The sequence below is a fragment of the Anarhichas minor genome, unplaced genomic scaffold (genome assembly GCF_050575085.1).
Source record: "Anarhichas minor isolate MPS153535 unplaced genomic scaffold, ASM5057508v1 ptg000045l, whole genome shotgun sequence".
Lineage (NCBI taxonomy): Eukaryota > Metazoa > Chordata > Actinopteri > Perciformes > Anarhichadidae > Anarhichas > Anarhichas minor.
The window spans coordinates 10,029,103-10,050,608 of NW_027466491.1; the positions used below are offsets into that span (position 1 = coordinate 10,029,103).

At 37.8% G+C, this 21,506-nt stretch overlaps 1 protein-coding gene across 1 annotated transcript; it reads left to right on the forward strand.

Moving 5' to 3' along the window:
* The first annotated feature begins 7,156 nt into the window (after positions 1-7,156).
* On the forward strand, positions 7,157-16,430 carry LOC142971053 (tetraspanin-15-like). Its single transcript, XM_076111649.1, has 9 exons — positions 7,157-7,316; positions 8,599-8,655; positions 10,329-10,448; positions 10,560-10,634; positions 13,348-13,443; positions 13,652-13,786; positions 14,142-14,174; positions 14,271-14,354; positions 15,286-16,430. Exons 1-9 carry the CDS (start codon positions 7,257-7,259, stop codon positions 15,376-15,378), a joined length of 753 nt encoding a protein of 250 aa, XP_075967764.1. The 5' UTR covers positions 7,157-7,256; the 3' UTR covers positions 15,379-16,430.
* Positions 16,431-21,506: the final 5,076 nt, after the last annotated feature.

A 21,506-nucleotide genomic window follows, 5' to 3' on the forward strand; every position in this document is an offset into this window, starting at 1 on the left:
ACTTAGTACCAGAGTTTCTATATTATATTCATGCGTTTATGGAAGCAAACACGTCTGTTATACGGTTTCAGTTTATGGAAAAGTTTACAATATTCTTGATCATCTTATACATTTGTGTTGTTTCCGGGCAGATTAAGACTTTCTACAAGTGTTCATGAGTTCAGAGGAAGCTCTGAAAGTCTAGATGAGTTTCTAGAGTTACAATTTTCAAGAGTTTGATTTTACAGAAGTGTCATAAATTTATGGACTTATTTAAAATATTCTAGTTTATGTTCCTGGTTTTTACCGGAGTTTTAAAAAGTATGAAAAAGTTTATTAGTTTCTGGATAAGTTTACGTGTTTCTGGTAAAATTACAATTTACACGATTTTGCAGTTTTGACTTCATAAGTTTCTGTGACAGTAAACTGAGAAACTCTTTAACTTTAAGATCTGTAGGATAGACGGGTTGTTGCTCATTCACTCTTTCCAGTTTCTTTAACTCGTGTGTATCTGTTGATGACATCATGAATATAAAAGCCCAACAGATGAAGTATTTCTGAGCCTGAGTTGTGACTAAACTTAACGACGTGTGCTGCAGATGGCGGCCATCGCTCTGTGTCTGACGTTGGGTCTGGAGGAATACTGGAAGACGCCTCCGGTAGAAACCACGGTGGACGACTTCAACAGAGTGAAATACCAACCCAAGCCCTCCCTCACCTGACCTCTGACCCCCCTCACCCAAAACCTAAAGATCATTCAAACTGCTGGTGATCAGAAGCATCAATAAATCTCTGAGGAGCATATTTATATTTGACCGAACACCAGTGTTAAGAAGAGATGGAACTATTTGTCATGACGTTTATGAATCTAAATAAAGAAGGAGCGGCAGCTGCTTGTGACTGAACGTTCGGCTCTGCGTTATAAATAAAGTTTATTTTATCAGCGGTGTTTGTGTGGTCTGTAGTTTCCTTCAGCGTCCACAAGATGGTGCTGATGATGTAATCAACGCTCACCCTGCAGCAGGTCTGTGTTTGTGTCACACGAGGTGATTTCATTTAGTATTTATTTCTACTTCTCCTCCGAGTAAATACTGTACCTTTTACTCCTCTACATTTTTTTGTATGCATATATATATATATATATATATATACAGTATATACTCCATTAAAAGTAAAAGTATTATCTGCAACATGCATTTTTAAGTATTAAAAGCTCTCTGGTCTCAGTAGAACCAGTCCTCTGAGCTCTCTGGTCCCAGTAGAACCAGTCCACTGAGTTCTCTGGTCCCAGTAGAACCAGTCCTCTGAGCTCTCTGGTCCCAGTAGAACCAGTCCACTGAGTTCTCTGGTCCCAGTAGAACCAGTCCTCTGAGCTCTCTGGTCCCAGTAGAACCAGTCCTCTGAGTTCTCTGGTCCCAGTAGAACCAGTCCACTGAGTTCTCTGGTCCCAGTAGAACCAGTCCACTGAGTTCTCTGGTCCCAGTAGAACCAGTCCTCTGAGCTCTCTGGTCCCAGTAGAACCAGTCCACTGAGTTCTCTGGTCCCAGTAGAACCAGTCCATCGGAGTCACCTGTAGATCCACCTTTAGCGCCTTTAGTCCTTCAAATGATCGTAATCAACCTGTTTATATTTTCATTGAGGTTTATATTTATATATGTTGTGTTTCTGACACACTCAGCTCTTTTACACACAGGATTTCCTCTGGAGGCCGGAGCGACGACTGAAATATGTGCACAGAAAACACGTCTTTGAATTCTGTTTGGTAGATAGACGGATTCATCGTGTAAGCATTGCTTTTATATTGAATAAACAGGAAACTGGTTAACTCATCAAACTCCTAAATTAAATCATGAAGTAACTAAAGCTGTCAGATTACTTTAGAGCAGTAAAAATAAGAATAGAAGAAGCAGGAAGTGCTTCTCAGAAGACCTGCATCTCTTGAGTAAATATATTTAGTTACTTTCCACAAGCCTGAAAACTGAAGGGGAGAACTACGACTCCCATGATGCATTTCAGAACGGAACAACCAATCGCAGAGCTGCAAATTCTGTTCCAAACTTCCCTCATGGTAAAGCTAAAGGATTCATCTTTGCAGAAATAAACATTCAGAAGTTTCAAATCTGATCACTGGCTTATTCTTCAGCTCCAGCAACGCTGGCAAAGGCTCATGGGTATTGTAGTATTTGGAGCCGTTCCCCGTTCCATGAAAAACACGCCTTCTCATAAATAAAGATTTAAAAAGCCTGTGGTGGTGTGAAGTGTTCCAGGTGACTTCGATCTGTTGATGAACATTGAAAAGAAAAACCTTAAAATGAGAATTTACAGCGAGGAGAAATACTTTGAATGAATCTTTATTCAGTTGTCCCCACACACACACACGCACGCACGCACGCACGCACACACACACACACAGATACACAGATAATGCAGTCATTCATACACTTCACATCATCATCAGATGGCTGTAACTTCCAGGATTGGGACGTGATTTTTGGAACATATTTCGGAGGAATTTCTTGCTGTGGGTGTCGTGCGAATGCCAACATCCTGTTTCAGCCTGTTGCTTTTGCTCACGCCTTTTTGAATTGTGCAACCTCGGGCACCAACCCACGTAAAAAAATAATCTGTTCTCTGGAAGGAAAACAGTCATCCAAATGCAAAATACTTTCATATGAATAACACCTTGAACACAGTTAAGAAAGTTATGTTAAAGTTACGGTATTTCTGACCGTTTTTTATATTTGACCCATTTTAAGCAAACAAAAACAACATGGTTATAATTATAATTCCAGATACGTCTTGGCTTGTCTTTTACGATACATAAAGTTGAGGTATTGAAACCTGCATGATGTCACTGTTTGATCGTAGTAGTGTTGCTCATAACTAACATATTGGTAGTACAGTTTTCATGTACTTGTACTTGAGTATTTCCAAATTGTTCTCTTTTTTACTCCATTTATCTACTTCTCCAACTATAACAACTAGTGACTTTACAGATGAAGACAATTGAATCAAGAAAATGCAACAACACATCGTTAAAGATTAAATCAGCGTTTAATCAAAAAATGTTTTTAGTAGTTTTATTTTTATGAATGTTTGAGGCTTCAAAGAGGTGAAGTGTTCCAACATTTCACAAAAGAGCAAATATTAAAAAACATCATTTCAGAACTTATAATATAAAAATAATAATAATAATATATCAGTTGTAGGAGACATTTTACTGCACAACCAGCACTTTTTTAGCTGATGATGGTGTACTTTTACTCAAGCAGGACTTTTATTTGTCAGAATTATTTTCATTGTTTTATTGGTACTTTTAATTGAGTAAATAATCACAAAGTGACGTGTTGTTTCAGCTCTTTTAAAACATAGTAAATCTCACAAGGGAAGCCTGAAATAACATATAAATTCAGGGTTAATGAAGTTTAAAGATTCCCCTCTGATACTTGTCACACACCATGTGTGTGTGTGTGAAGGCTCAGTGACCAAACCGTTATTTTGTGGCTTCCTTGTTTACCACAAACACCTTGTTTTCAAAACAGCTGTCGTTTTCATTTTGAGTAAAGTGAAAGTTAAAAACTGGAACAGAAACCTAACTCGTGTGAGGAGGAACATCTTCGATGGCTGCAGACGTCGTGGTGTTCTGACCTGCAGAGCTGCGGTTGTGGAGTGAAGACGTGTTTTTTTAATTTGTTTTTCTTGCACAACTCTCTGAATCATAGTTTATTTTTCCCACAGGTGTAACAGGTCAGACGGCTTCATTCCCCAAACACATGAAGTGAGCTGAAAATGTTTCTGATCATTTATTCATCAGCTAGTGATGAACTCAAAGTTACATTAAAACAAAACTGAAACAATAACCTGCATGACAGACAAGTCACAGTCACAACACAAGTAACAAGTCTGTCATAAAAGCCTACGTGACTCTCGACAAGTTGGACTCACAACCTGATCGATGTCAACTCAGAAGCTGGTCTTCAGATACAAGTCAGAAGAACCGTGTTGGCATCTAGTCCTGCATGTATGTTTGCAGATGCAACAACCTAACCATCACGACCTCTTCTCAGGATCCTCAGCTCACAGGAAGTCCAACCACAACTTTGCATTTTCACTTTGTTCAACATGGTGTGGTTTCAAGATCCAGCAGCTGTGATGTGCATACAGTAGTTACACTATAAGTGTAAACTAGCCAGTAAATCTCACATCTTTTTTGTCTAATTTCCAAGAAGTTTCCTGGACGACTGTTGAAAAAACGAATGTCCTTCAACTAGAAGATCCTTTATTTATTACATTTTTCCCCAAGTCCCCATTTCTGTGATTGGCTCGATTTGTTTTTCATCCACAAAGAGAAACAGTGATTTAAATGTCTCAACACAGAATGGAAGAATGTTTTATTCTGTCCAAGTGGAAATTTTGACCTTATTTGGTTCACAAAATCTTTTGTTCTGTTTATTTCTTGGATGATTTCTGGCATTGTGTATATTTATTTTTTATTGATAATATTCATTGTTTAGATTTTGTTTTAAGTTGCACTCTTTGTAATTTAACTTTTTCCTTCTTTGTACTTCAACTGCAATTTCTCTCTCGATAAATAAGGTTTTATCTGAAATAGCAAAACTGTGGATAAGTTTGACTCGAGGACTTTCTATTTAAGTTCTCATGTGAATTGGGACAGATTGCAACTAAATACCCCTCAGTCATTCCTCCTGTCCTGTCCTCTGTCCTCTTGTCCTCCTGTTCTTCTCCGTCTGTCCTCCTCCTTCGGTCCTCTTGTCCTCGGTCCTCCTCCCTCTGTCCTCTGTGCTAAAAATGTATTGACATGCAGGCATAAAAAACTAATATTCATATGAATTGTCCTAAAACATGTATTCCAACGTGTCCCCTCTTTGACTGAAGCCTGAGGAAGTGTTGTTTTATATGACGGACAATCTTCTCAAATCACATTTGATTTGATATTTATATTTATGTAACTGTCCCCAAGATGAGTCATCAAATACATCTTTATGTATTACAGGAAGAGGAAAGAGACAGTTTTTGATATAAAAACACTGAAAGAGGTTTTTATTCCAACACAAATTTAGAATGAAAATGACTCAAGGATACAATATTATGTTCTTTTCATGTCAGTAATAACTCACCGGTAAAAAGAAGTGAAAAGCGAGAAAACAGCCTCAAGTTGTTGCTGAAACCTTTTAAGTAAGTGTCTAACGCACATCATCTCTGAACATTGCACACACTCTTTATAGCTCATACGGACAACTTTTGCACATTACCTGCTCAATATTCTGCACAGAAACTGTACCGCTCTTTCATTTTCATATTTTTATTGTACATTGTTAGCTGCTGGAGCCCCGTTTGTATTTGTTCTTGTTATTCTTATTCTTTCTTATTTATTTTTTGCCAATAAAAGTTGCAGCCAAATCCGTAAAAAACAAAAGTCCCCAAAAATCGGCAGGTGGGTTGTAAATTACACCCACTTTCAGGCCATAAAATGACACTCTTTGACCTCAAGGTGGCGTTATAACAATCAGGTTTTTGCATAAATCCTGATTACTTTTTGGCTTCAAGTCAAAATTCTTTAATCGTTTAAATCCTTTAAACCAGCTGCATTTTTGCTTTAATGGTCTTCTGCTCTAGAAATGTCAAATTTTGCTATTTCTCTCCAAATATTCTAATTATTATTATTTCTTTAACTCATCAGAGACCGTCGTGCCAATCGCCCCAAAACTTCAGGATCATCTGCAGAGTTTGATGATCTAACGTTATAAAAGAAATGTCGATACGTATTTGTGTTTTTAAGTTTCAATCTTGTGTGTTTATAAGATCAGTTTCACATAAATACTAATGATTAATAATTGATTGAAGTGGTTTTAACCAAACGTTATGTTCGGATGTCACGTTTCCGTCAGTCTACATTATTCAAAATATACAAAATCAACTCACATCTACTTCATTCAAATACAACCAAACAGCTTCAAACGGTTATTGTTTCACTTCCTGTTTGGCACCAAAACTAGTTAAATTCTACTTCTTTTGTTTCTGAATCACATTTTCAACAGGATTTAGCCCGACTTAACCTTCATGTCTTCACCTCGTTTGATCTGCAATCCCCAGATCCAATAATTACTGCCACCTCATACGTGACACCACTTGTCTCTCACTTTTGTTTTTTGTGCAGCTCTGAGGTTTTTCTCTCATCAACCTTTGTGTTTGTTCAGTTACACCTCCAGAGTACGTGGGCGAGACGACTCCTCTCTTCTTTCCCTCCTTTTATTTTTGAAAGTCTGTTATTTTGAGAGCCTTCCTAAACACTCAACAGCACTTTATATGTGCAGCACTGGATGCACCTATTCCACCTATTTCATCCCCCTGAGAGCCGTCGTGGAGGTCCTGTTTCTCTTTTCCCTCTTTTGTCTTTAACCCAAACATGTTTTCCTCTTGGAGAGGTCAGCGGGAAGGATGAAGCCATTATCACTCACACACACACACACGAAGTGGGTATGGTCTCCTCCATCAGACCTGTAGTAAGCACTTCATAGATCTAGAGCAGTGAGAGAGGACAAACCTCTTCTTCTTTCTGTATTGTTTTTAAAATAAATGCACTATTTTCTGTTGGTTTCCTGTTGGTTTCATCAAAACTAAGTTCTAGGAAATAACTTTTTTAATAATATTAAACTATATATTTGTGTATTCCTGGAACCAAAAGTAAGACAGAGTAAAGACGTTTCATGGTATTTATTAGCAGAAATAAAAATACAGGATATCAGCAGCCTTATCTTTTGAAGCCATCGTTAAACTCCCTGTTACACAACATCACCTCCACAGATCATCTTCAGCGCTTCCACAGGTTGTTCTGAACTTAACATTATGAGTGTGCACTAAAGCACAAGATAAGTTTATATCAACAACACACAATGTTTTTAACTGTTTCTAGCAGGTGAAACGTCTTAAAGACTCTTAAAGATGATAAACACACAAAACAACCTGAAGTACTAAAATAACAAACAACATATAAATTAAAAAGAAAATTAAATCTGTCACTCCACCGACTGCTTTTTAAGTTTACAACCTGTTTTAACTCGTGTGTGTGAAAGTTAATTGGTTAACGTTTTTTGGCTGCAGGTCAGTTCTGTGTGTTGCAACTCTGTGTTCAGCCTCATTCACTCTGCAGTTTATCTCAGGTCACACTGCTGCACGTCTTCACATCGACTGTGTTACAGTCCACGCACACATCTTCACTCTTCACCTTCATCAGACACAATCCCAAAGAACTGAAGATGGCAAAAATTAACGGATGCCTAAAATGCCTCTTTATCTTCTTCAATGTGATTTCTGCAGTAAGTAAAACACTTTTATGATCATTTCTGTGTTGATGTTTGATTTAAAAAGCTTCAGAATCAATTAAATCCTTTTTTCTTTTTATGTGAGTTAATTTTAGAAAACAAAACGTGTGAAGTTTTGTTAATTCTTTGATTTTCAGCTTTTACTAAACAAACAATAGGGTGGAAAGTTAAAACAGAGATACAGATTTGCCAGAGAAAATCAACTTTTGGGGTTTATTGTTAAAGTTTCTAAACTGGAAGTGACTCTTTACCGGTAAAGAGTCACTTCCAGTAACTGAGAGAGAAGGAATGTTAGAGACAAAATACAAAAACAGCATAAATAACATACCCTTTTGACCAAAACCCTTTCTTTAAAATGTGTTTTTCCTTTTTCGAGCCCTTCAAAATTACATACCGGTAAATTAGATTAGATTATTATTTTTGTAATTAGATACTTGACAATATTGCATACAATACAATGTTAAATAGGAAAACAATGGATGCTTACACTCGTCCCTAAAGTTAAATACGTGTCCAGATTGAGACGTTTAACAGTGTTTGCAGGAGCCTGGAGTTGATCAGAGGAAGAGTTCAGTCTTTAGAGCATCCGTCTCCCTCTAGTGGCTCAAAGCAGGAACGACACAGCAGTAAATATGAAATAAAAAACAACCAGCATGTATAAATTATGATGAGATAGTAAACAGACTTCTGAAGTTGTGAAAACACACATTATTGGTTTTAAGACTTTAAACTCCTCTGAGAGTTGAAAGTATTTTCCACCCTCTTAAAACTTTTAAAGACAGTGAAATGAAAAACACAATGTAAACAATATTCTTTATGACTCATCTTAAACTCTGGGCATTACAATTTACAATTTAAAGTCTTGATTTTCTCCTTAAATATCCTGTAAAGTGGTTCTCAACCGCTTGATTGTTTCAGCTGTTATTGGAAGTTAAATAATGTTTACACTGAGTGAAATAGTCAAACCCAGTATGTGTTTCTTAATCATCAAATGGAAATGTTTTAAAAGTCTTTATACAAATTTTCCCCAAATTAAATGTGATTCATGTGTTAAATTAATATGTTACTGTATTAATAACTTAAATGTTTTAAAAATGTTCACAGTTTTTTTTTTTTTTTTAACTTTTCATCTACATTGTTAACTTTCTATTTCATGCACTATTTAATTTTTTCTTTTTTTAAGAATCAATATTTTGGTGGCAAACTTCAGCCTCCATACTCTGGGCTTTAAGTAATTTTGTTAAAGCACAAACTAACTAATGTGATGTGCCTTCAGCTCATCGGATGTGTGCTGATCTACCTGGTGGTGAAGTTCCAGCCCGACAGCAGCCAGGTAAACAACAACAACACAAGTAGTGAATCCAATTTCCAATTTGATTGAATAAACACAATCTCAATGAAATAAGGATCAAATACAACTATCACTGTGGTGAAAGAGTACTTGTAATCTTTCAGAGTGTGTACTACGGGGATGTTATTCAGGCCAAATCATAGTTAGCATATGCGCTAACGTAAAGTAAAAAAACAGCAGATCACACACGTTTTAAACACCAAGATGAGCCAAATATATTATGATAATTGGTAAAATTATGACCCAAACTGTCTGTTACAAACATCCATCACAGTTTGCAGACTGACAGACTTGTTGCACACAGTTTTAGCCAGTTAGCTTAGCATAAAGACAGGAAGCAGGGGCATACAGCTAGGGTAACAATATCTGCATACCAGCACATCTAAAGCTCAGATCGACACTTATATCATATCTCATTTGTTTAATTCGTACTGAGGTTAAACGCGACTATTTCTTGGCACCAACTTTTTCTTGGAAGGCTACAACAACACCGCACTTCTGTCGCTTGTAAGGAAAACATAAACACAAGTCAGACTAAAACATGACTGAAGCTAAACCAGAAGCAGGGTCGTTGAATTCCCCCTCGTTCGTCGTCTCCGTTGGATCTATGGACAGCTGGTTGCTGCCAAACATTTACTACTTACGGGACGTCTCTTGGCAGAATGAGCGGCAGATTTTACTGTAATTTGACTCACAGAGTGAAACAACTAAATCAGAGTCAGATGTGAACAACAGTTTTAACAATCAAGTTTAGGGGGGGGGGGGTTACAGGGTTTGTTTGTGTTGATTACTTTCCAGAAATTACATAAAAACAGGGTTCTGAGAACTTTGTAAAACAGCATAAATACTATGAACGTAAGGTTTTTGGATTATAACAAAAGCAGATGGTTTGTGAAAATAAAGACTGATTTTGTTACACAGGACATCACATCCTGTATCTGAAAATACAAAGCGCCTGTTTAGAAATGTTTGAACCAAATGGAGGTGAAGGACTCAGAGTGTATATAAGGACACGGGCAGCTGCCAAGACGTAGTGGAGACTTACATTTATTTTCTTAATGCAAAGCAGATGTGGCCTGGAGAAGACTTTCCACTCTCAATATAAACCTCCAGCATTATTTACTAGTTTAAGATTATAAATCAAGGAAACTTTGAATCATTAGATCAAAAACACCCAAACACTGTTTTATAGGCGACAAACTTCATCTCACTTCACTTAGAATAGAATAACAATACTTGTCATTTCTTTCAGTTGACCAATAAGTGCTGGAAGATGTATTTACTTCAATGAGGCTCAATGTGCTGCCTAAAGTAATGGATGAAACTAGCTAAACGTAATTGTTAAAAGTTTGTGTTTTTACAAAATTAGTGAAAATAATGTGTGCATTACCGTCTTTGCTATAATTCACTATTATGTAAAGCACTTTGTTTTGCATGTATGGTTGAATTTTGCTATAGAAACAATGTTTATTGTTGGCATTTTGTTACATCGTGATTGGAGAATTTACAGATTTGAAAGACACTGTTTTTTGTTATTGTTGACCATAAGTAAAATGTAGAATAATGCCAGCCTTATTATGAAATCCACTGTTAGATGAAATTTTTGGATTAATCCAGTGTTTGTGTTGTTTCATTGTCCTGTCATGGCGGAGCAGCTGTCCGAGGTTGGGGGCCCGAGCATGGCTTGGGGTTGGGTGTTTGCCATCGGCGTCTTCGGCATCTCCTGCTTGGGAATCTTTGCAGCATGCTCCGAGAACCTAATCGCCCTCAGAATAGTATGTACAAGATGCCGAACTCATAAAAATTTTTTTTTATAGATAATTTCAAGATTATCAAGCCACAATCAGCAAAGGAAGATATATCTTTGAATGTTGTTTCATTTACAGTTTGCAGCCTTCATGGGGATTGGATTGATCTTCATGCTGATCTGTGGCATTGTTGTGGTTGTCTTCAAAAACAAGGTCATCTATTTATCTTCTCTGTTTTAGTATGCTAAAGTTCTTTATTTACCTTGAGGCTAATGTTTTCTCTATCTTCTTCGATGTTAACATTCTGTCTACCTTTCATGATGCTCACTCTCTACCTTGATGCTGAAGTCTGCTCCATCTACCTTGATGCTAATGTTCTCCCTATCTACGTTGATGATATAATGTTCTCTCTATCTACGTTGATGATATAATGTTCTCTCTATCTACATTGATATGTTCGCTCTATCTACGTTGATGATATAATGTTCTCTCTATCTACATTGATGATATGTTCGCTCTATCTACGTTGATGATATAATGTTCTTTCTATCTACGTTGATGATATAATGTTCTCTCTATCTACGTTGATGATATAATGTTCTCTCTATCTACGTTGATGATATAATGTTCTCTCTATCTACGTTGATGATATAATGTTCTCTCTATCTACGTTGATGATATAATGTTCTCTCTATCTACGTTGATGATATAATGTTCTCTCTATCTACGTTGATGATATAATGTTCTCTCTATCTACGTTGATGATATAATGTTCTCTCTATCTACGTTGATGATATAATGTTCTCCCTATCTACGTTGATGATATAATGTTCTCTCTATCTACGTTGATGATATAATGTTCTCTTTATCTACCTTGATGCTAATGTTCTCCCTATCTACGTTGATGATATAATGTTCTCTCTATCTATATTGATGATATAATGTTCTCTCTATCTACGTTGATGATATAATGTTCTCTTTATCTACCTTGATGCTAATGTTCTCCCTATCTACGTTGATGATATAATGTTCTCTCTATCTACATTGATGATATGTTCGCTCTATCTACGTTGATGATATAATGTTCTCTCTATCTACATTGACGATATGTTCTCTCTATCTACGTTGATGATATAATGTTCTCCCTATCTACGTTGATGATATAATGTTCTCTCTATCTACGTTGATGATATAATGTTCTCTCTATCTACATTGATGATATGTTCGCTCTATCTACGTTGATGATATAATGTTCTCTCTATCTACATTGACGATATGTTCGCTCTATCTACGTTGATGATATAATGTTCTATCTACGTTGATGATATAATGTTCTCTCTATCTACGTTGACGATATGTTCGCTCTATCTACGTTGATGATATAATGTTCTTTCTATCTACGTTGATGATATAATGTTCTCTCTATCTACGTTGATGATATAATGTTCTATCTACGTTGATGATATAATGTTCTCTCTATCTACATTGACGATATGTTCGCTCTATCTACGTTGATGATATGTTCTATCTACGTTGATGATATAATGTTCTCTCTATCTACATTGATGATATGTTCGCTCTATCTACGTTGATGATATAATGTTCTCTCTATCTACATTGATGATATGTTCGCTCTATCTACGTTGATGATATAATGTTCTCTCTATCTACATTGACGATATGTTCGCTCTATCTACGTTGATGATATAATGTTCTATCTACGTTGATGATATAATGTTCTCTCTATCTACGTTGACGATATGTTCGCTCTATCTACGTTGATGATATAATGTTCGCTCTATCTACGTTGATGATATAATGTTCTCTCTATCTACGTTGATGATATAATGTTCTCTCTATCTACGTTGATGATATAATGTTCTCTCTATCTACATTGACGATATGTTCGCTCTATCTACGTTGATGATATAATGTTCTATCTACGTTGATGATATAATGTTCTCTCTATCTACGTTGACGATATGTTCGCTCTATCTACGTTGATGATATAATGTTCGCTCTATCTACGTTGATGATATAATGTTCTCTCTATCTACGTTGATGATATAATGTTCTCTCTATCTACGTTGATGATATAATGTTCTCGCTATCTACGTTGATGATATAATGTTCTCTCTATCTACGTTGATGATATAATGTTCTCTCTATCTACGTTGATGATATAATGTTCTCTCTATCTACGTTGATATAATGTTCTCTCTATCTACGTTGATGATATAATGTTCTCCCTATCTACGTTGATGATATAATGTTCTCTCTATCTACGTTGATGATATAATGTTCTCTTTATCTACGTTGATGATATGTTCTCTCTATCTACATTGATGATATAATGTTCTCTCTATGATATAATGTTCTCTATATCTACCTTTATGCTAAAATTCTCTATTAATACCTTGACGTTAATGCTTTCTCTATCTATCTTTGGCTAATGTTCTCTCTAACGTTCTCTCTCTACCTTGATGCTAACATAACTGTGATGCTAACATTATGTCTACATATACCTTGATGCTAATGTTCTCTTTTGATGCTTACATTGTCATTACTTATACCTTGTTGCTAACATTCTCTCCATCTATGCTTTGATGTCCGCGCTTTCGCTGTCTATCTTGGTGCTTATATTGCTCTAACGTTCTCTTTATCTACCCTGATGTTAACATTCTCTTTTTCTTTCTATCTTTCTTAATGCTAATGTTCTTTCTATCTAACTTGATGTTAATGTTCTCTTTATCTACCTTGATGCTTACATTCTGTCTATCTTGATGCCAATGTTCTCCGTATCTAGATGCTAGTTCTTCTTTACTCTTAAGTATTTCAATGCTAACATATTGTGTTGTGTCTGTCTACCATGATGCTTAGTTCTCTCTGTGTCCTGATGCTAATCTTGTTCCTTCTGTTCTTGTAGGTCAAAGAACTGTATGACAACGCCTCTGCTGAGATGGCAAAGACCTACATAGAAGACGACAAATCAAGAGGGATACTTGAGAAACTACAGAAAACTGTAATGTTGTCTGTTTAATTATTAAAACCTTACGAGTGTAGTCTAACTACGGCTCTTTGAGGACGAATGATTTACAGTCGACATTATCTATAAGGTTTTGATTTGTGATTTGGTGTTATTTTTTCTTCAATTATCTTCACTCTAAACTTCCTTTTCCCGTTGAAGACCATTTCCGCTTGTTGACACTCACTGTCTCACGTGATTGCAGCTTCATTGCTGTGGAGTGGTGAGCTCTGAGGACTGGAATAAGAACATCTCTGACAGCTGTGATTGCTACGCTGCACATGGAGGTGGATTTAATCAATCTGGAGCATCAGGATATGAATGTATATCCAGACCTAAGGTTGGTTTTGTAAAATTAAACTGGAAGATCGGGTTTATAAATATAGGTATTCAGTGAGCCTCATCTCATGAGAAAGCTTGAGTTCATGTGCAAAAGTAAATTATAGTTGAGGACCTTGTGTACTCAGACGATACTCTACCCTAAATTCCCTTAAAACCCTGTGGTTACTTTCTTAATAGAATATGAACAGTATTTGAAAGATGATAAATGTTTAGAAGTTACAGGAAATACTGGAAGAACTAAGGGGTCAGTCAGCTTCAAACAAACTAGTCTGTTGTCCATTCAAGTGTAAAAGTATTTATACTTTTGTCTTTTTTTATTGCTATGATCATATCTTGCTATTGTTTTCTTTCAGGGATCCAGCGGCCCAGACAAAATCTTTAAACAGGTATTCAATCACTCAACCAACCAATCAAGGCACCATCCAATTCACCAGTCAGCGATGTTTCCACATAATAACCTTTCTCAATCTCTTCTGTTGCAGTCGTGCAGTGAAGCAGTCTTTGGGTTGGTCAACCTCGCCTTCCAGGTCATGATGGGCTTCTTCTTTGGATTGGCGGTCACAGCTGTAAGCTCCTTTGAGTTTTATCAAGTTCTGTGACTGCATCAGTCTTTGAAGGATCCAGAAACCGTGGTTCAGTGTTTTGTCCTTAACTTTTTTCAACATTTGCTTCAGCGCGTCTCATTGGTGGGACAAAGCTATGGATTAGGTCAAGGAATCGCGTAAAAGAAAGTCTCAAGTCAAGTGCAAGTTCTAAACTTTGCATTTTGAGGTCTTTACCTTTATTCGTTACCACCCTAAAGGACAAAAGAGCCAACGTTGTACGATGCAGATCGTTTATTGATTTTAAGAGATAACAAAACCGCTGTCAGATCTAGGATACCAAGTTTACATTACTTTGCTGACTGTGCCCAAGGCTTCTTGATTTCATGTTTGCGGAGTACTTAATACTTTTTAGTTAATGTTAGTGTTAGCCACAGCTGCCCATACAACTTAATTGCTAACCTCAAAAGGGTTGAGTTCAGCTTTTGGATCGATTTTGTTATCTTGTGCAAAGCTTTGGCCTCAGGTTGGGTTTTGGGTTTGGTTACTTTCAAAAGTAATTAAATAAGAAATGTTTCTTGTGCAGCCAATGCTTCATGTTAGCTTGGTGAGCTAATACTGAGGAAACTTATTGTAAGAAACATTCAGTAAAAACATTCAAATCTTAATTTAAAGTAGGAAAAAACACTTCTATAACCAGCTCCCATTTTGAATTTGTATTTTAGTTTGAAGACTATTAGACTGAGCTATTAAACCAACAATATGCTGACAATAAACCAAACAAAAAATATAAAAAAGATCTGTATAATAGCTGTTGGCCTCCAGTCAGAATTTAAATTCTTAACAGTTGTTGTACGCCGTGGATTGGACGGATTGCTTGCGTAAAGTCTCTTACTTCTGAATTACCTGCACTGGTCACCTGTCTGTCTTTCTAACTGAGTACCCGTCTTTACAGCTGCTGGGTCTGCTGGTCTCCATTATGATGATCCATCAGGTCAAACGTTACGACAGCGGCGGAGGAGCGTCCATGCCCATGAAGGCCTACTAAAAGAAACCCTTTAACCTCTGCACTGAAACAGGAGGACTCAGTGGTTAATACACGACCTCTTCTTCTTTACTTCTTTAAATGTCATTTCTCTCAGAGTGGCAGGATACGTGTGAGACGGAGAGACCACGGGGCATTCTGCAGGAAGATTACATTTGAGAAGTTTTCTTTACTTCCAGCTTTCTATAGTAGAGAATATTGCTTAAATAGCAAACATTTATTTTTTTGTATCTCTTTTGTGTTATTCATGGTTTGCAGTATTATACTAGTCTTATGTAACAGACTTTAAAAAGCAACAGTATTATAGTTTGAAAAGTCCTCTTGTTCTCCATCTTAAGCCATCAACTTCATTGATTTTGATGGTTTAAAGCTTGGTGTTGCCAGATCTCTAGTTAGAGTTAATCCTAAATTGATTATATCAGATTTTTGTTGTCCAGAGATTAGTTCAGCCTTTGTTTAGCCTAGTTTAGCACAAAGACTCAGAGTTGGGGGGGAACTGCTAGCCTAGTTTTAAAACTCTTGTTGCAGAAATCGCCAGTGTTACTATTCCTTAAATCCAACCAGAATCTGCACTCACAAGAATGTTTTATTTCTGAAGGGATTTCCAAAGAATAGTCACCAACAAACCTCTGGTTAAAAAGATCAGTTCAGAAGTACACTTAAACTGTCAGCTGTAGTTATTGTAAAAAAAAAGTACAATGAATTGTATTTTTTCATGCATATGTGTATATCTATGTAAAGCGCTTCAGTCATGTAAAAGGGAAACACTCCACTGAGCCTCTGCCATGAAGTGAAGACCTGTTTCCACACGGCTAAATGGCAAATTCTGACATTTTCATAATCCCAGAAGAGAGCGGGTAACATTGGGGAGATGGAAATCCCAGCAACACTTGCAGCACTGAAAACCAAAATTAGAGCATACGCTTAGTAGAAAATGCATCTGTGTCATTATAATTGTTCATGTAGAGGCCAAAATAAGACTGACAGGATCTGTTTTATTGTGAAATCTGTATTCATATCATTTCAGAATAAATTTAAGAGACTGTGAACATAAACCACTGTGATCTAATGTGATCAGTACTTCCTCCCCTTTGGCTTATTTGCCCCATAACATAACAGGCTCACGGAGGCCAATGGAGAGGTTGAAAGGGAAGAGGGAGGATAATTCACTTCCGTATAGCAAAACCATTTAACTTTGGGCATCTGAATAACATTAAAACACACTTAGCAAAGCAATACATTTGACGTTCTACCAGAGAAAATGCCCCTTCATTGACTAAGTTAACTGCTTGCTAGCTAGCTACCTAAATTTGTATTAGCTAGTTAGCCACCAGCCACAACGACATATAAATCACGTCATACCACACTTGACGTTAACATATCATTTCATATGAAGATAAACAGCCTGGTTAAGTAAATATATTTGTTCTTACCTTCTGAAATAGTATATTCCTGACACCGATTTTTCTCCGCCGTCACCGTGAGTTCAAGAAGAAAGAGAGCTTTACGTTAATAGTACTGCAGATTAGTGAAACAATCTTTCTCTTGGTGATACAAGCATCAAATTTGGCACAAATTATCTTCAAGACCTATATCTTCGAAAAAGCCCGGTATCCACGATGGGGAAAAAAGCCATAATGTGCAATTTTTGACCTAGATTGTGATTGGATAATCCAAAATATGGGTTTTTGAGTACGAGAAATCAAATTCTGCACTTAGAAAGTCCAAATTGTCAAGAATTGTTGAGGTATAAGCCAATTAATTACAAAAATAGTGTTGATTGGTGCTGAATTTGACCCGATATCTGATTGTGCCATAAAACCATAAAAATAAATGCTAAATCATTTCATAATACTTGACTGAGATATATATGATAGATACATGGTCTTGGGAATGTATACTACAATGGTGATGTCACACAAATGATAAGAAACACTAAACACAAATGATGGCGGCCTCAACTCAATCAGTGCTTGGCGCTAGGATTGATCCATATAGAAATCCAAATAAAATCAATGTGTGGAAGCGGATGTACAGCTGAATGTCAGGATTACGAATTGTTCTCATTGCATTTGCAGGCACACAGCTGTGTGCACTTGAGGACCAAAGCGATAGCATTTGCATCTTCCACGACATTCAGTCTTGCACCCACATTTTGTATAAGTATCTTCAGTTTACTTCTGGTTCATTTTCTTTAACGTAAATTAAAACTCTTTCTCTTTTCGTCTGCTCCTGTCCTCCTCCTCTTTCCAAACATTTTATCCTTTGTCCCCACACCAACCTCTCCAGGGTAATCAGCCAGCTCTCCTTCAGCTGGGCCTTCAGCAAGGGCAGCCTTGGCCCCGGCTGCCCTGCTGACTATGGGAATTGTAGTCAGTTACCCAGATGCCATGATGGGTTGTATGTAGTCTCTGCTGCAACCACTGGGAGGGGATGTATCTCCCATTGATGACACTCCCTCTCATGACATCACACTATCTATAGTGGTTAAAAGGTTTTTCACAGATTATTAATAATAACCTCTTGTTACAATTATGAATATATAATGGCAGCAGGAACAATAAACAATGTAATAAAGTGACTTTGATCAACTAACTCAAAAAAGTGGATTTCTCTTTGTAATATTTAATTTTAGAAGATAGTAAGTCTAAATATTAGATATAGCAACTCAAATGGCTTAATGGATTTTAAGACAGAAGCCATCACAATCCTGTATTAGTACATTTCCTAATTTTGATTCATTATGTCACAATTCTGACTATAAAACTCATTTCTGACACTACATTTAACGTTAACGAAATAAAACGAAATAAAACTCTCCGAACTCATGTTAAATTAGGTTAACTGTCCGCTAAATAAGCTAGGTCGACCGTTACTGTCTAACGGTACATCTTTTTCCAACTGAAGTAACGTTAGGCAACTACTTTATTCAGTTCTTTATTCTTCTTAAAGCAATCCCAGCCACGACGGACTCTCGTCTTTACCTCTTCCATCACGTTATTCTCCATTTTCACTTTGCTAAAAAAGTCAACAAAGTGACATAGGCTAGCTATTATTGACAGCGTTGTCTTGACGTGGTCTCATTTAACGTTATGATTCAAAACCGATATGATGAGAAGCACGTGACCTAGGAAGTTTAACGGTTAAAACAGCTCGGTGGTACAGAGAGCAGAAGTTTCACCCTCTTTGATCATGTCATTGTGACTGGTGTCCACAGTGGCTGGTGTTCATCGAGTTGTAACACGCTTCGGGTTACTACCATGGGGTTCGTGAGCACAATGACTCCAGCACACTCAGATACAGTTTCTTAATATCTTTATTCACCACAGTTCAGACTTTCTCCTGCAGTGCCTCCGACTGCTCTGTGGTTTGTCTGTCGTCTTGGCAGCAGCTCTCCCAGCCTGTGTCTCGGGCTCTCCTAGTCCTGCAGCTCTCTCGCCTTCTGTCACTGTTTGTGTTTTAATAGCAGAGAGACACACACCACAATTGACTACAGGTGAGGCTAATTAAGCCTCTTACTGGCACCGTTCCTTGAACCACTCTGTCCCCTCTGCAGCTGCGCCCAACCACGCCCAGCCACCACACAAGTGTTATGCGGACTCGCTTGAAGGTTATTTAGGTTTGATAAGCTTCAACTTGCCAAACCACCAGCTTGCCAAGACAAAACAAAATAAGGTGACATGGCTCCTGTGCCTGGGATCCCTGCCTTGCCTCCGAGCACACGCCGTGTGAGGTCTGCCGTGCTTGCCGTCACACTGCCAGTCTGTGGTTCTCGCTGAGCCGTCCCTCGCGCCTCCGTCGAGAGACAGCGAGATCCTTCTTGTGGCACTGGCACCTCAGTGGCTAGTCTGTGGCAGGTGTCAGGACTGTGGCACCTCAGTGACTAGTCAGTGGCACTTCAGCGGCAAGCGTCAGTCAGGTGCCACAACTGTGGCAGGCGAGCGGCACTAGTTCCGCACCCGTCAAGAAGCTGCCGAGCTGAGCGGGCGGAGACACATTTCCTGAGAACACCCAGTTGTTACCACAGGTCAGCTTCCGTAAATCAGATTCATGCCCATGGTTTTAAAATAAGTAACTCCCCCATCACATATAAGTGTAGTGCTCATGTGTCCGGATAGTTTTGGCAACATAGCCTCCTCACAGAGTAAACCAGCAGCCTTTAGATGGCAGTGCACACCAGAGAACAGGCAGCGTGACTCACATGTGCAGAGGAACAGTTTATCTTTATGATGCAGGCACACAGACGTTCGTCTCCACAGATCACACTGGTGTGAATGAACTGGGGAAGAAGATGAACCAGTAAAGGACTATTGGTTAAAGTCAGTGTTTTGTTGATGTTGAGGGAGGATGTGGAGGCAGCAGCACAGGATTCACGTTTCTTATCTCCTCTCGGTCCCACCGCTGTGTCAACACGCATGTTAATCAAACACAACCGAAGCAGTGAGATATGGTTTCACTTACTGAGAATCTGCTCGTTTTAAAAGCTGAGAGGGAGAGCACAAAGCTGCGCAGGTGACGACGTTAAATTCTCTGACCTTTTTCTCTGACAGATGAGTTCGTGCTCGAGTATTTTATAGCTTCCCCATTTTCCAAACACAAGTCACCTCCTTCTCTATCTTGAATATTTTCGTAGGAGTTAAAAGCATCTTTTTAAAATGCAGCTCTACAGTGAAGTGGTGTCATGTCGTGCAGCTCTGTCCCCTAAAAATTAGGTTCCCATACAACAAAACTGCTTAGTGAATTTTAAGGGAAACGTATTTTGTCCCCTTTGGTGGTGGAAGGGTAAACAAAAGAACGAGGGAGCTGTAAGTTATGCTTATAATGAACGATTTAATAGGAGAAACATATCCAGGGGAATTAAGACAAAGACGAGGGCTGTGATATGTGTAAATAATAAAATAATAATTTAACTATAGCAAGTTTTGTCTTTTAGCATTTCGGGCGTTATCTATAGAGCAGTCCAGAATGATGTTGAGTTTTAAGTCAAAAACCTTCACATTTTCTTGGGGGAGGACCCTCAAACGCAACATCTCACCAAAGCTTTTATTCACTGTAGAAATGAAGAATGTGTTTCTTTATCCTGCTGCATAATAATTACGAATAATTAGCTCGCAGCCTGTCTGCCAAGCTGGTGTTGATTCATGCCTGTAGGCGTCCTATAATATATTATATAGCAATACTATTGGCAACAAATTGCACAGGAAAGCACTTTAAGTATTAACACTATGGGTGAATATACAAACACATTACCTTATTAACCCAATAATGTTTCAGTTGGAATATTATTGGAGTATTACAGGCCTACTATAGAAGATGCAAGTGTTTACCACTGTTTAAAAAAAACGACAATCTGGGAGAAATACGTTTACCTTGAAACGTAATCGAGATTGCACTTTAGTTGTATAGGAAGGTCATTAATAGTTGTGCCAAGATCACCAGTGAAACGGTTCTTTCATGAAGTTGCTCAGCATCTAGGTTTCATCCTCATGCTTATGGGAATTTATTTTCGTGTCTAATTAAACCAGAGGGAACAACACTCATGGCCGCCTGTTTGTTGCTTTAAGTTGTGTTTTCTCCTGGAGGCTACATGTGCATACATGAGCAGTTTCACTTACGGGCCTTTTGCCAGAGATGACTGTCCAGAAAGTACGCAGCTAAAAACACTCACAGAGAGAAACATTACTCTGCTGTTAATGGTTTAGGAAAGGACCAATTAATGCCCAGTTGGTTTATCATCCTTAATTTATTACCATTAAACACAATGTGGAAGACTATACAGTGTCTTCTGCTGAAAATTATGAATCCGAACTCGTGGTGTGCCAAAGGATCAGTTTAGGGTTGTTTACTGCTTTTCAATTTGCTTCCTTGAATGAACAAACTCGTTAGCGTATACGAGTGATTCTCTGTCTGAAATGTTGCTGCATCCACCAATCTCTCGTGCGACTGGTCCAGTCGTATCGTATGATTCCTGTAGAGAGTCCTCCTCTTTCCACAATTTGACTGAAGATTTTTAACACCTTCATCCGGCTTAAAGTGATAGCTGTGATGTTACGAAGTGAGGTTGAATGAGGTTCTTCTCCACAGTCAGTGTTTTACTACATTAGATGGAGTTTGGAGAAACAGACAAGATG

Excerpts from the sequence above, each read along its gene's own strand:
- LOC142971053 (XM_076111649.1), top strand. The coding sequence starts at position 7,257 with ATGGCAAAAATTAACGGATGCCTAAAATGCCTCTTTATCTTCTTCAAT. Across the intron at positions 8,656-10,328 it reads TCCAGCCCGACAGCAGCCAG|CTGTCCGAGGTTGGGGGCCC; the intron begins GTAAACAACAAC and ends ATGGCGGAGCAG. Across the intron at positions 10,635-13,347 it reads TGGTTGTCTTCAAAAACAAG|GTCAAAGAACTGTATGACAA; the intron begins GTCATCTATTTA and ends CTGTTCTTGTAG.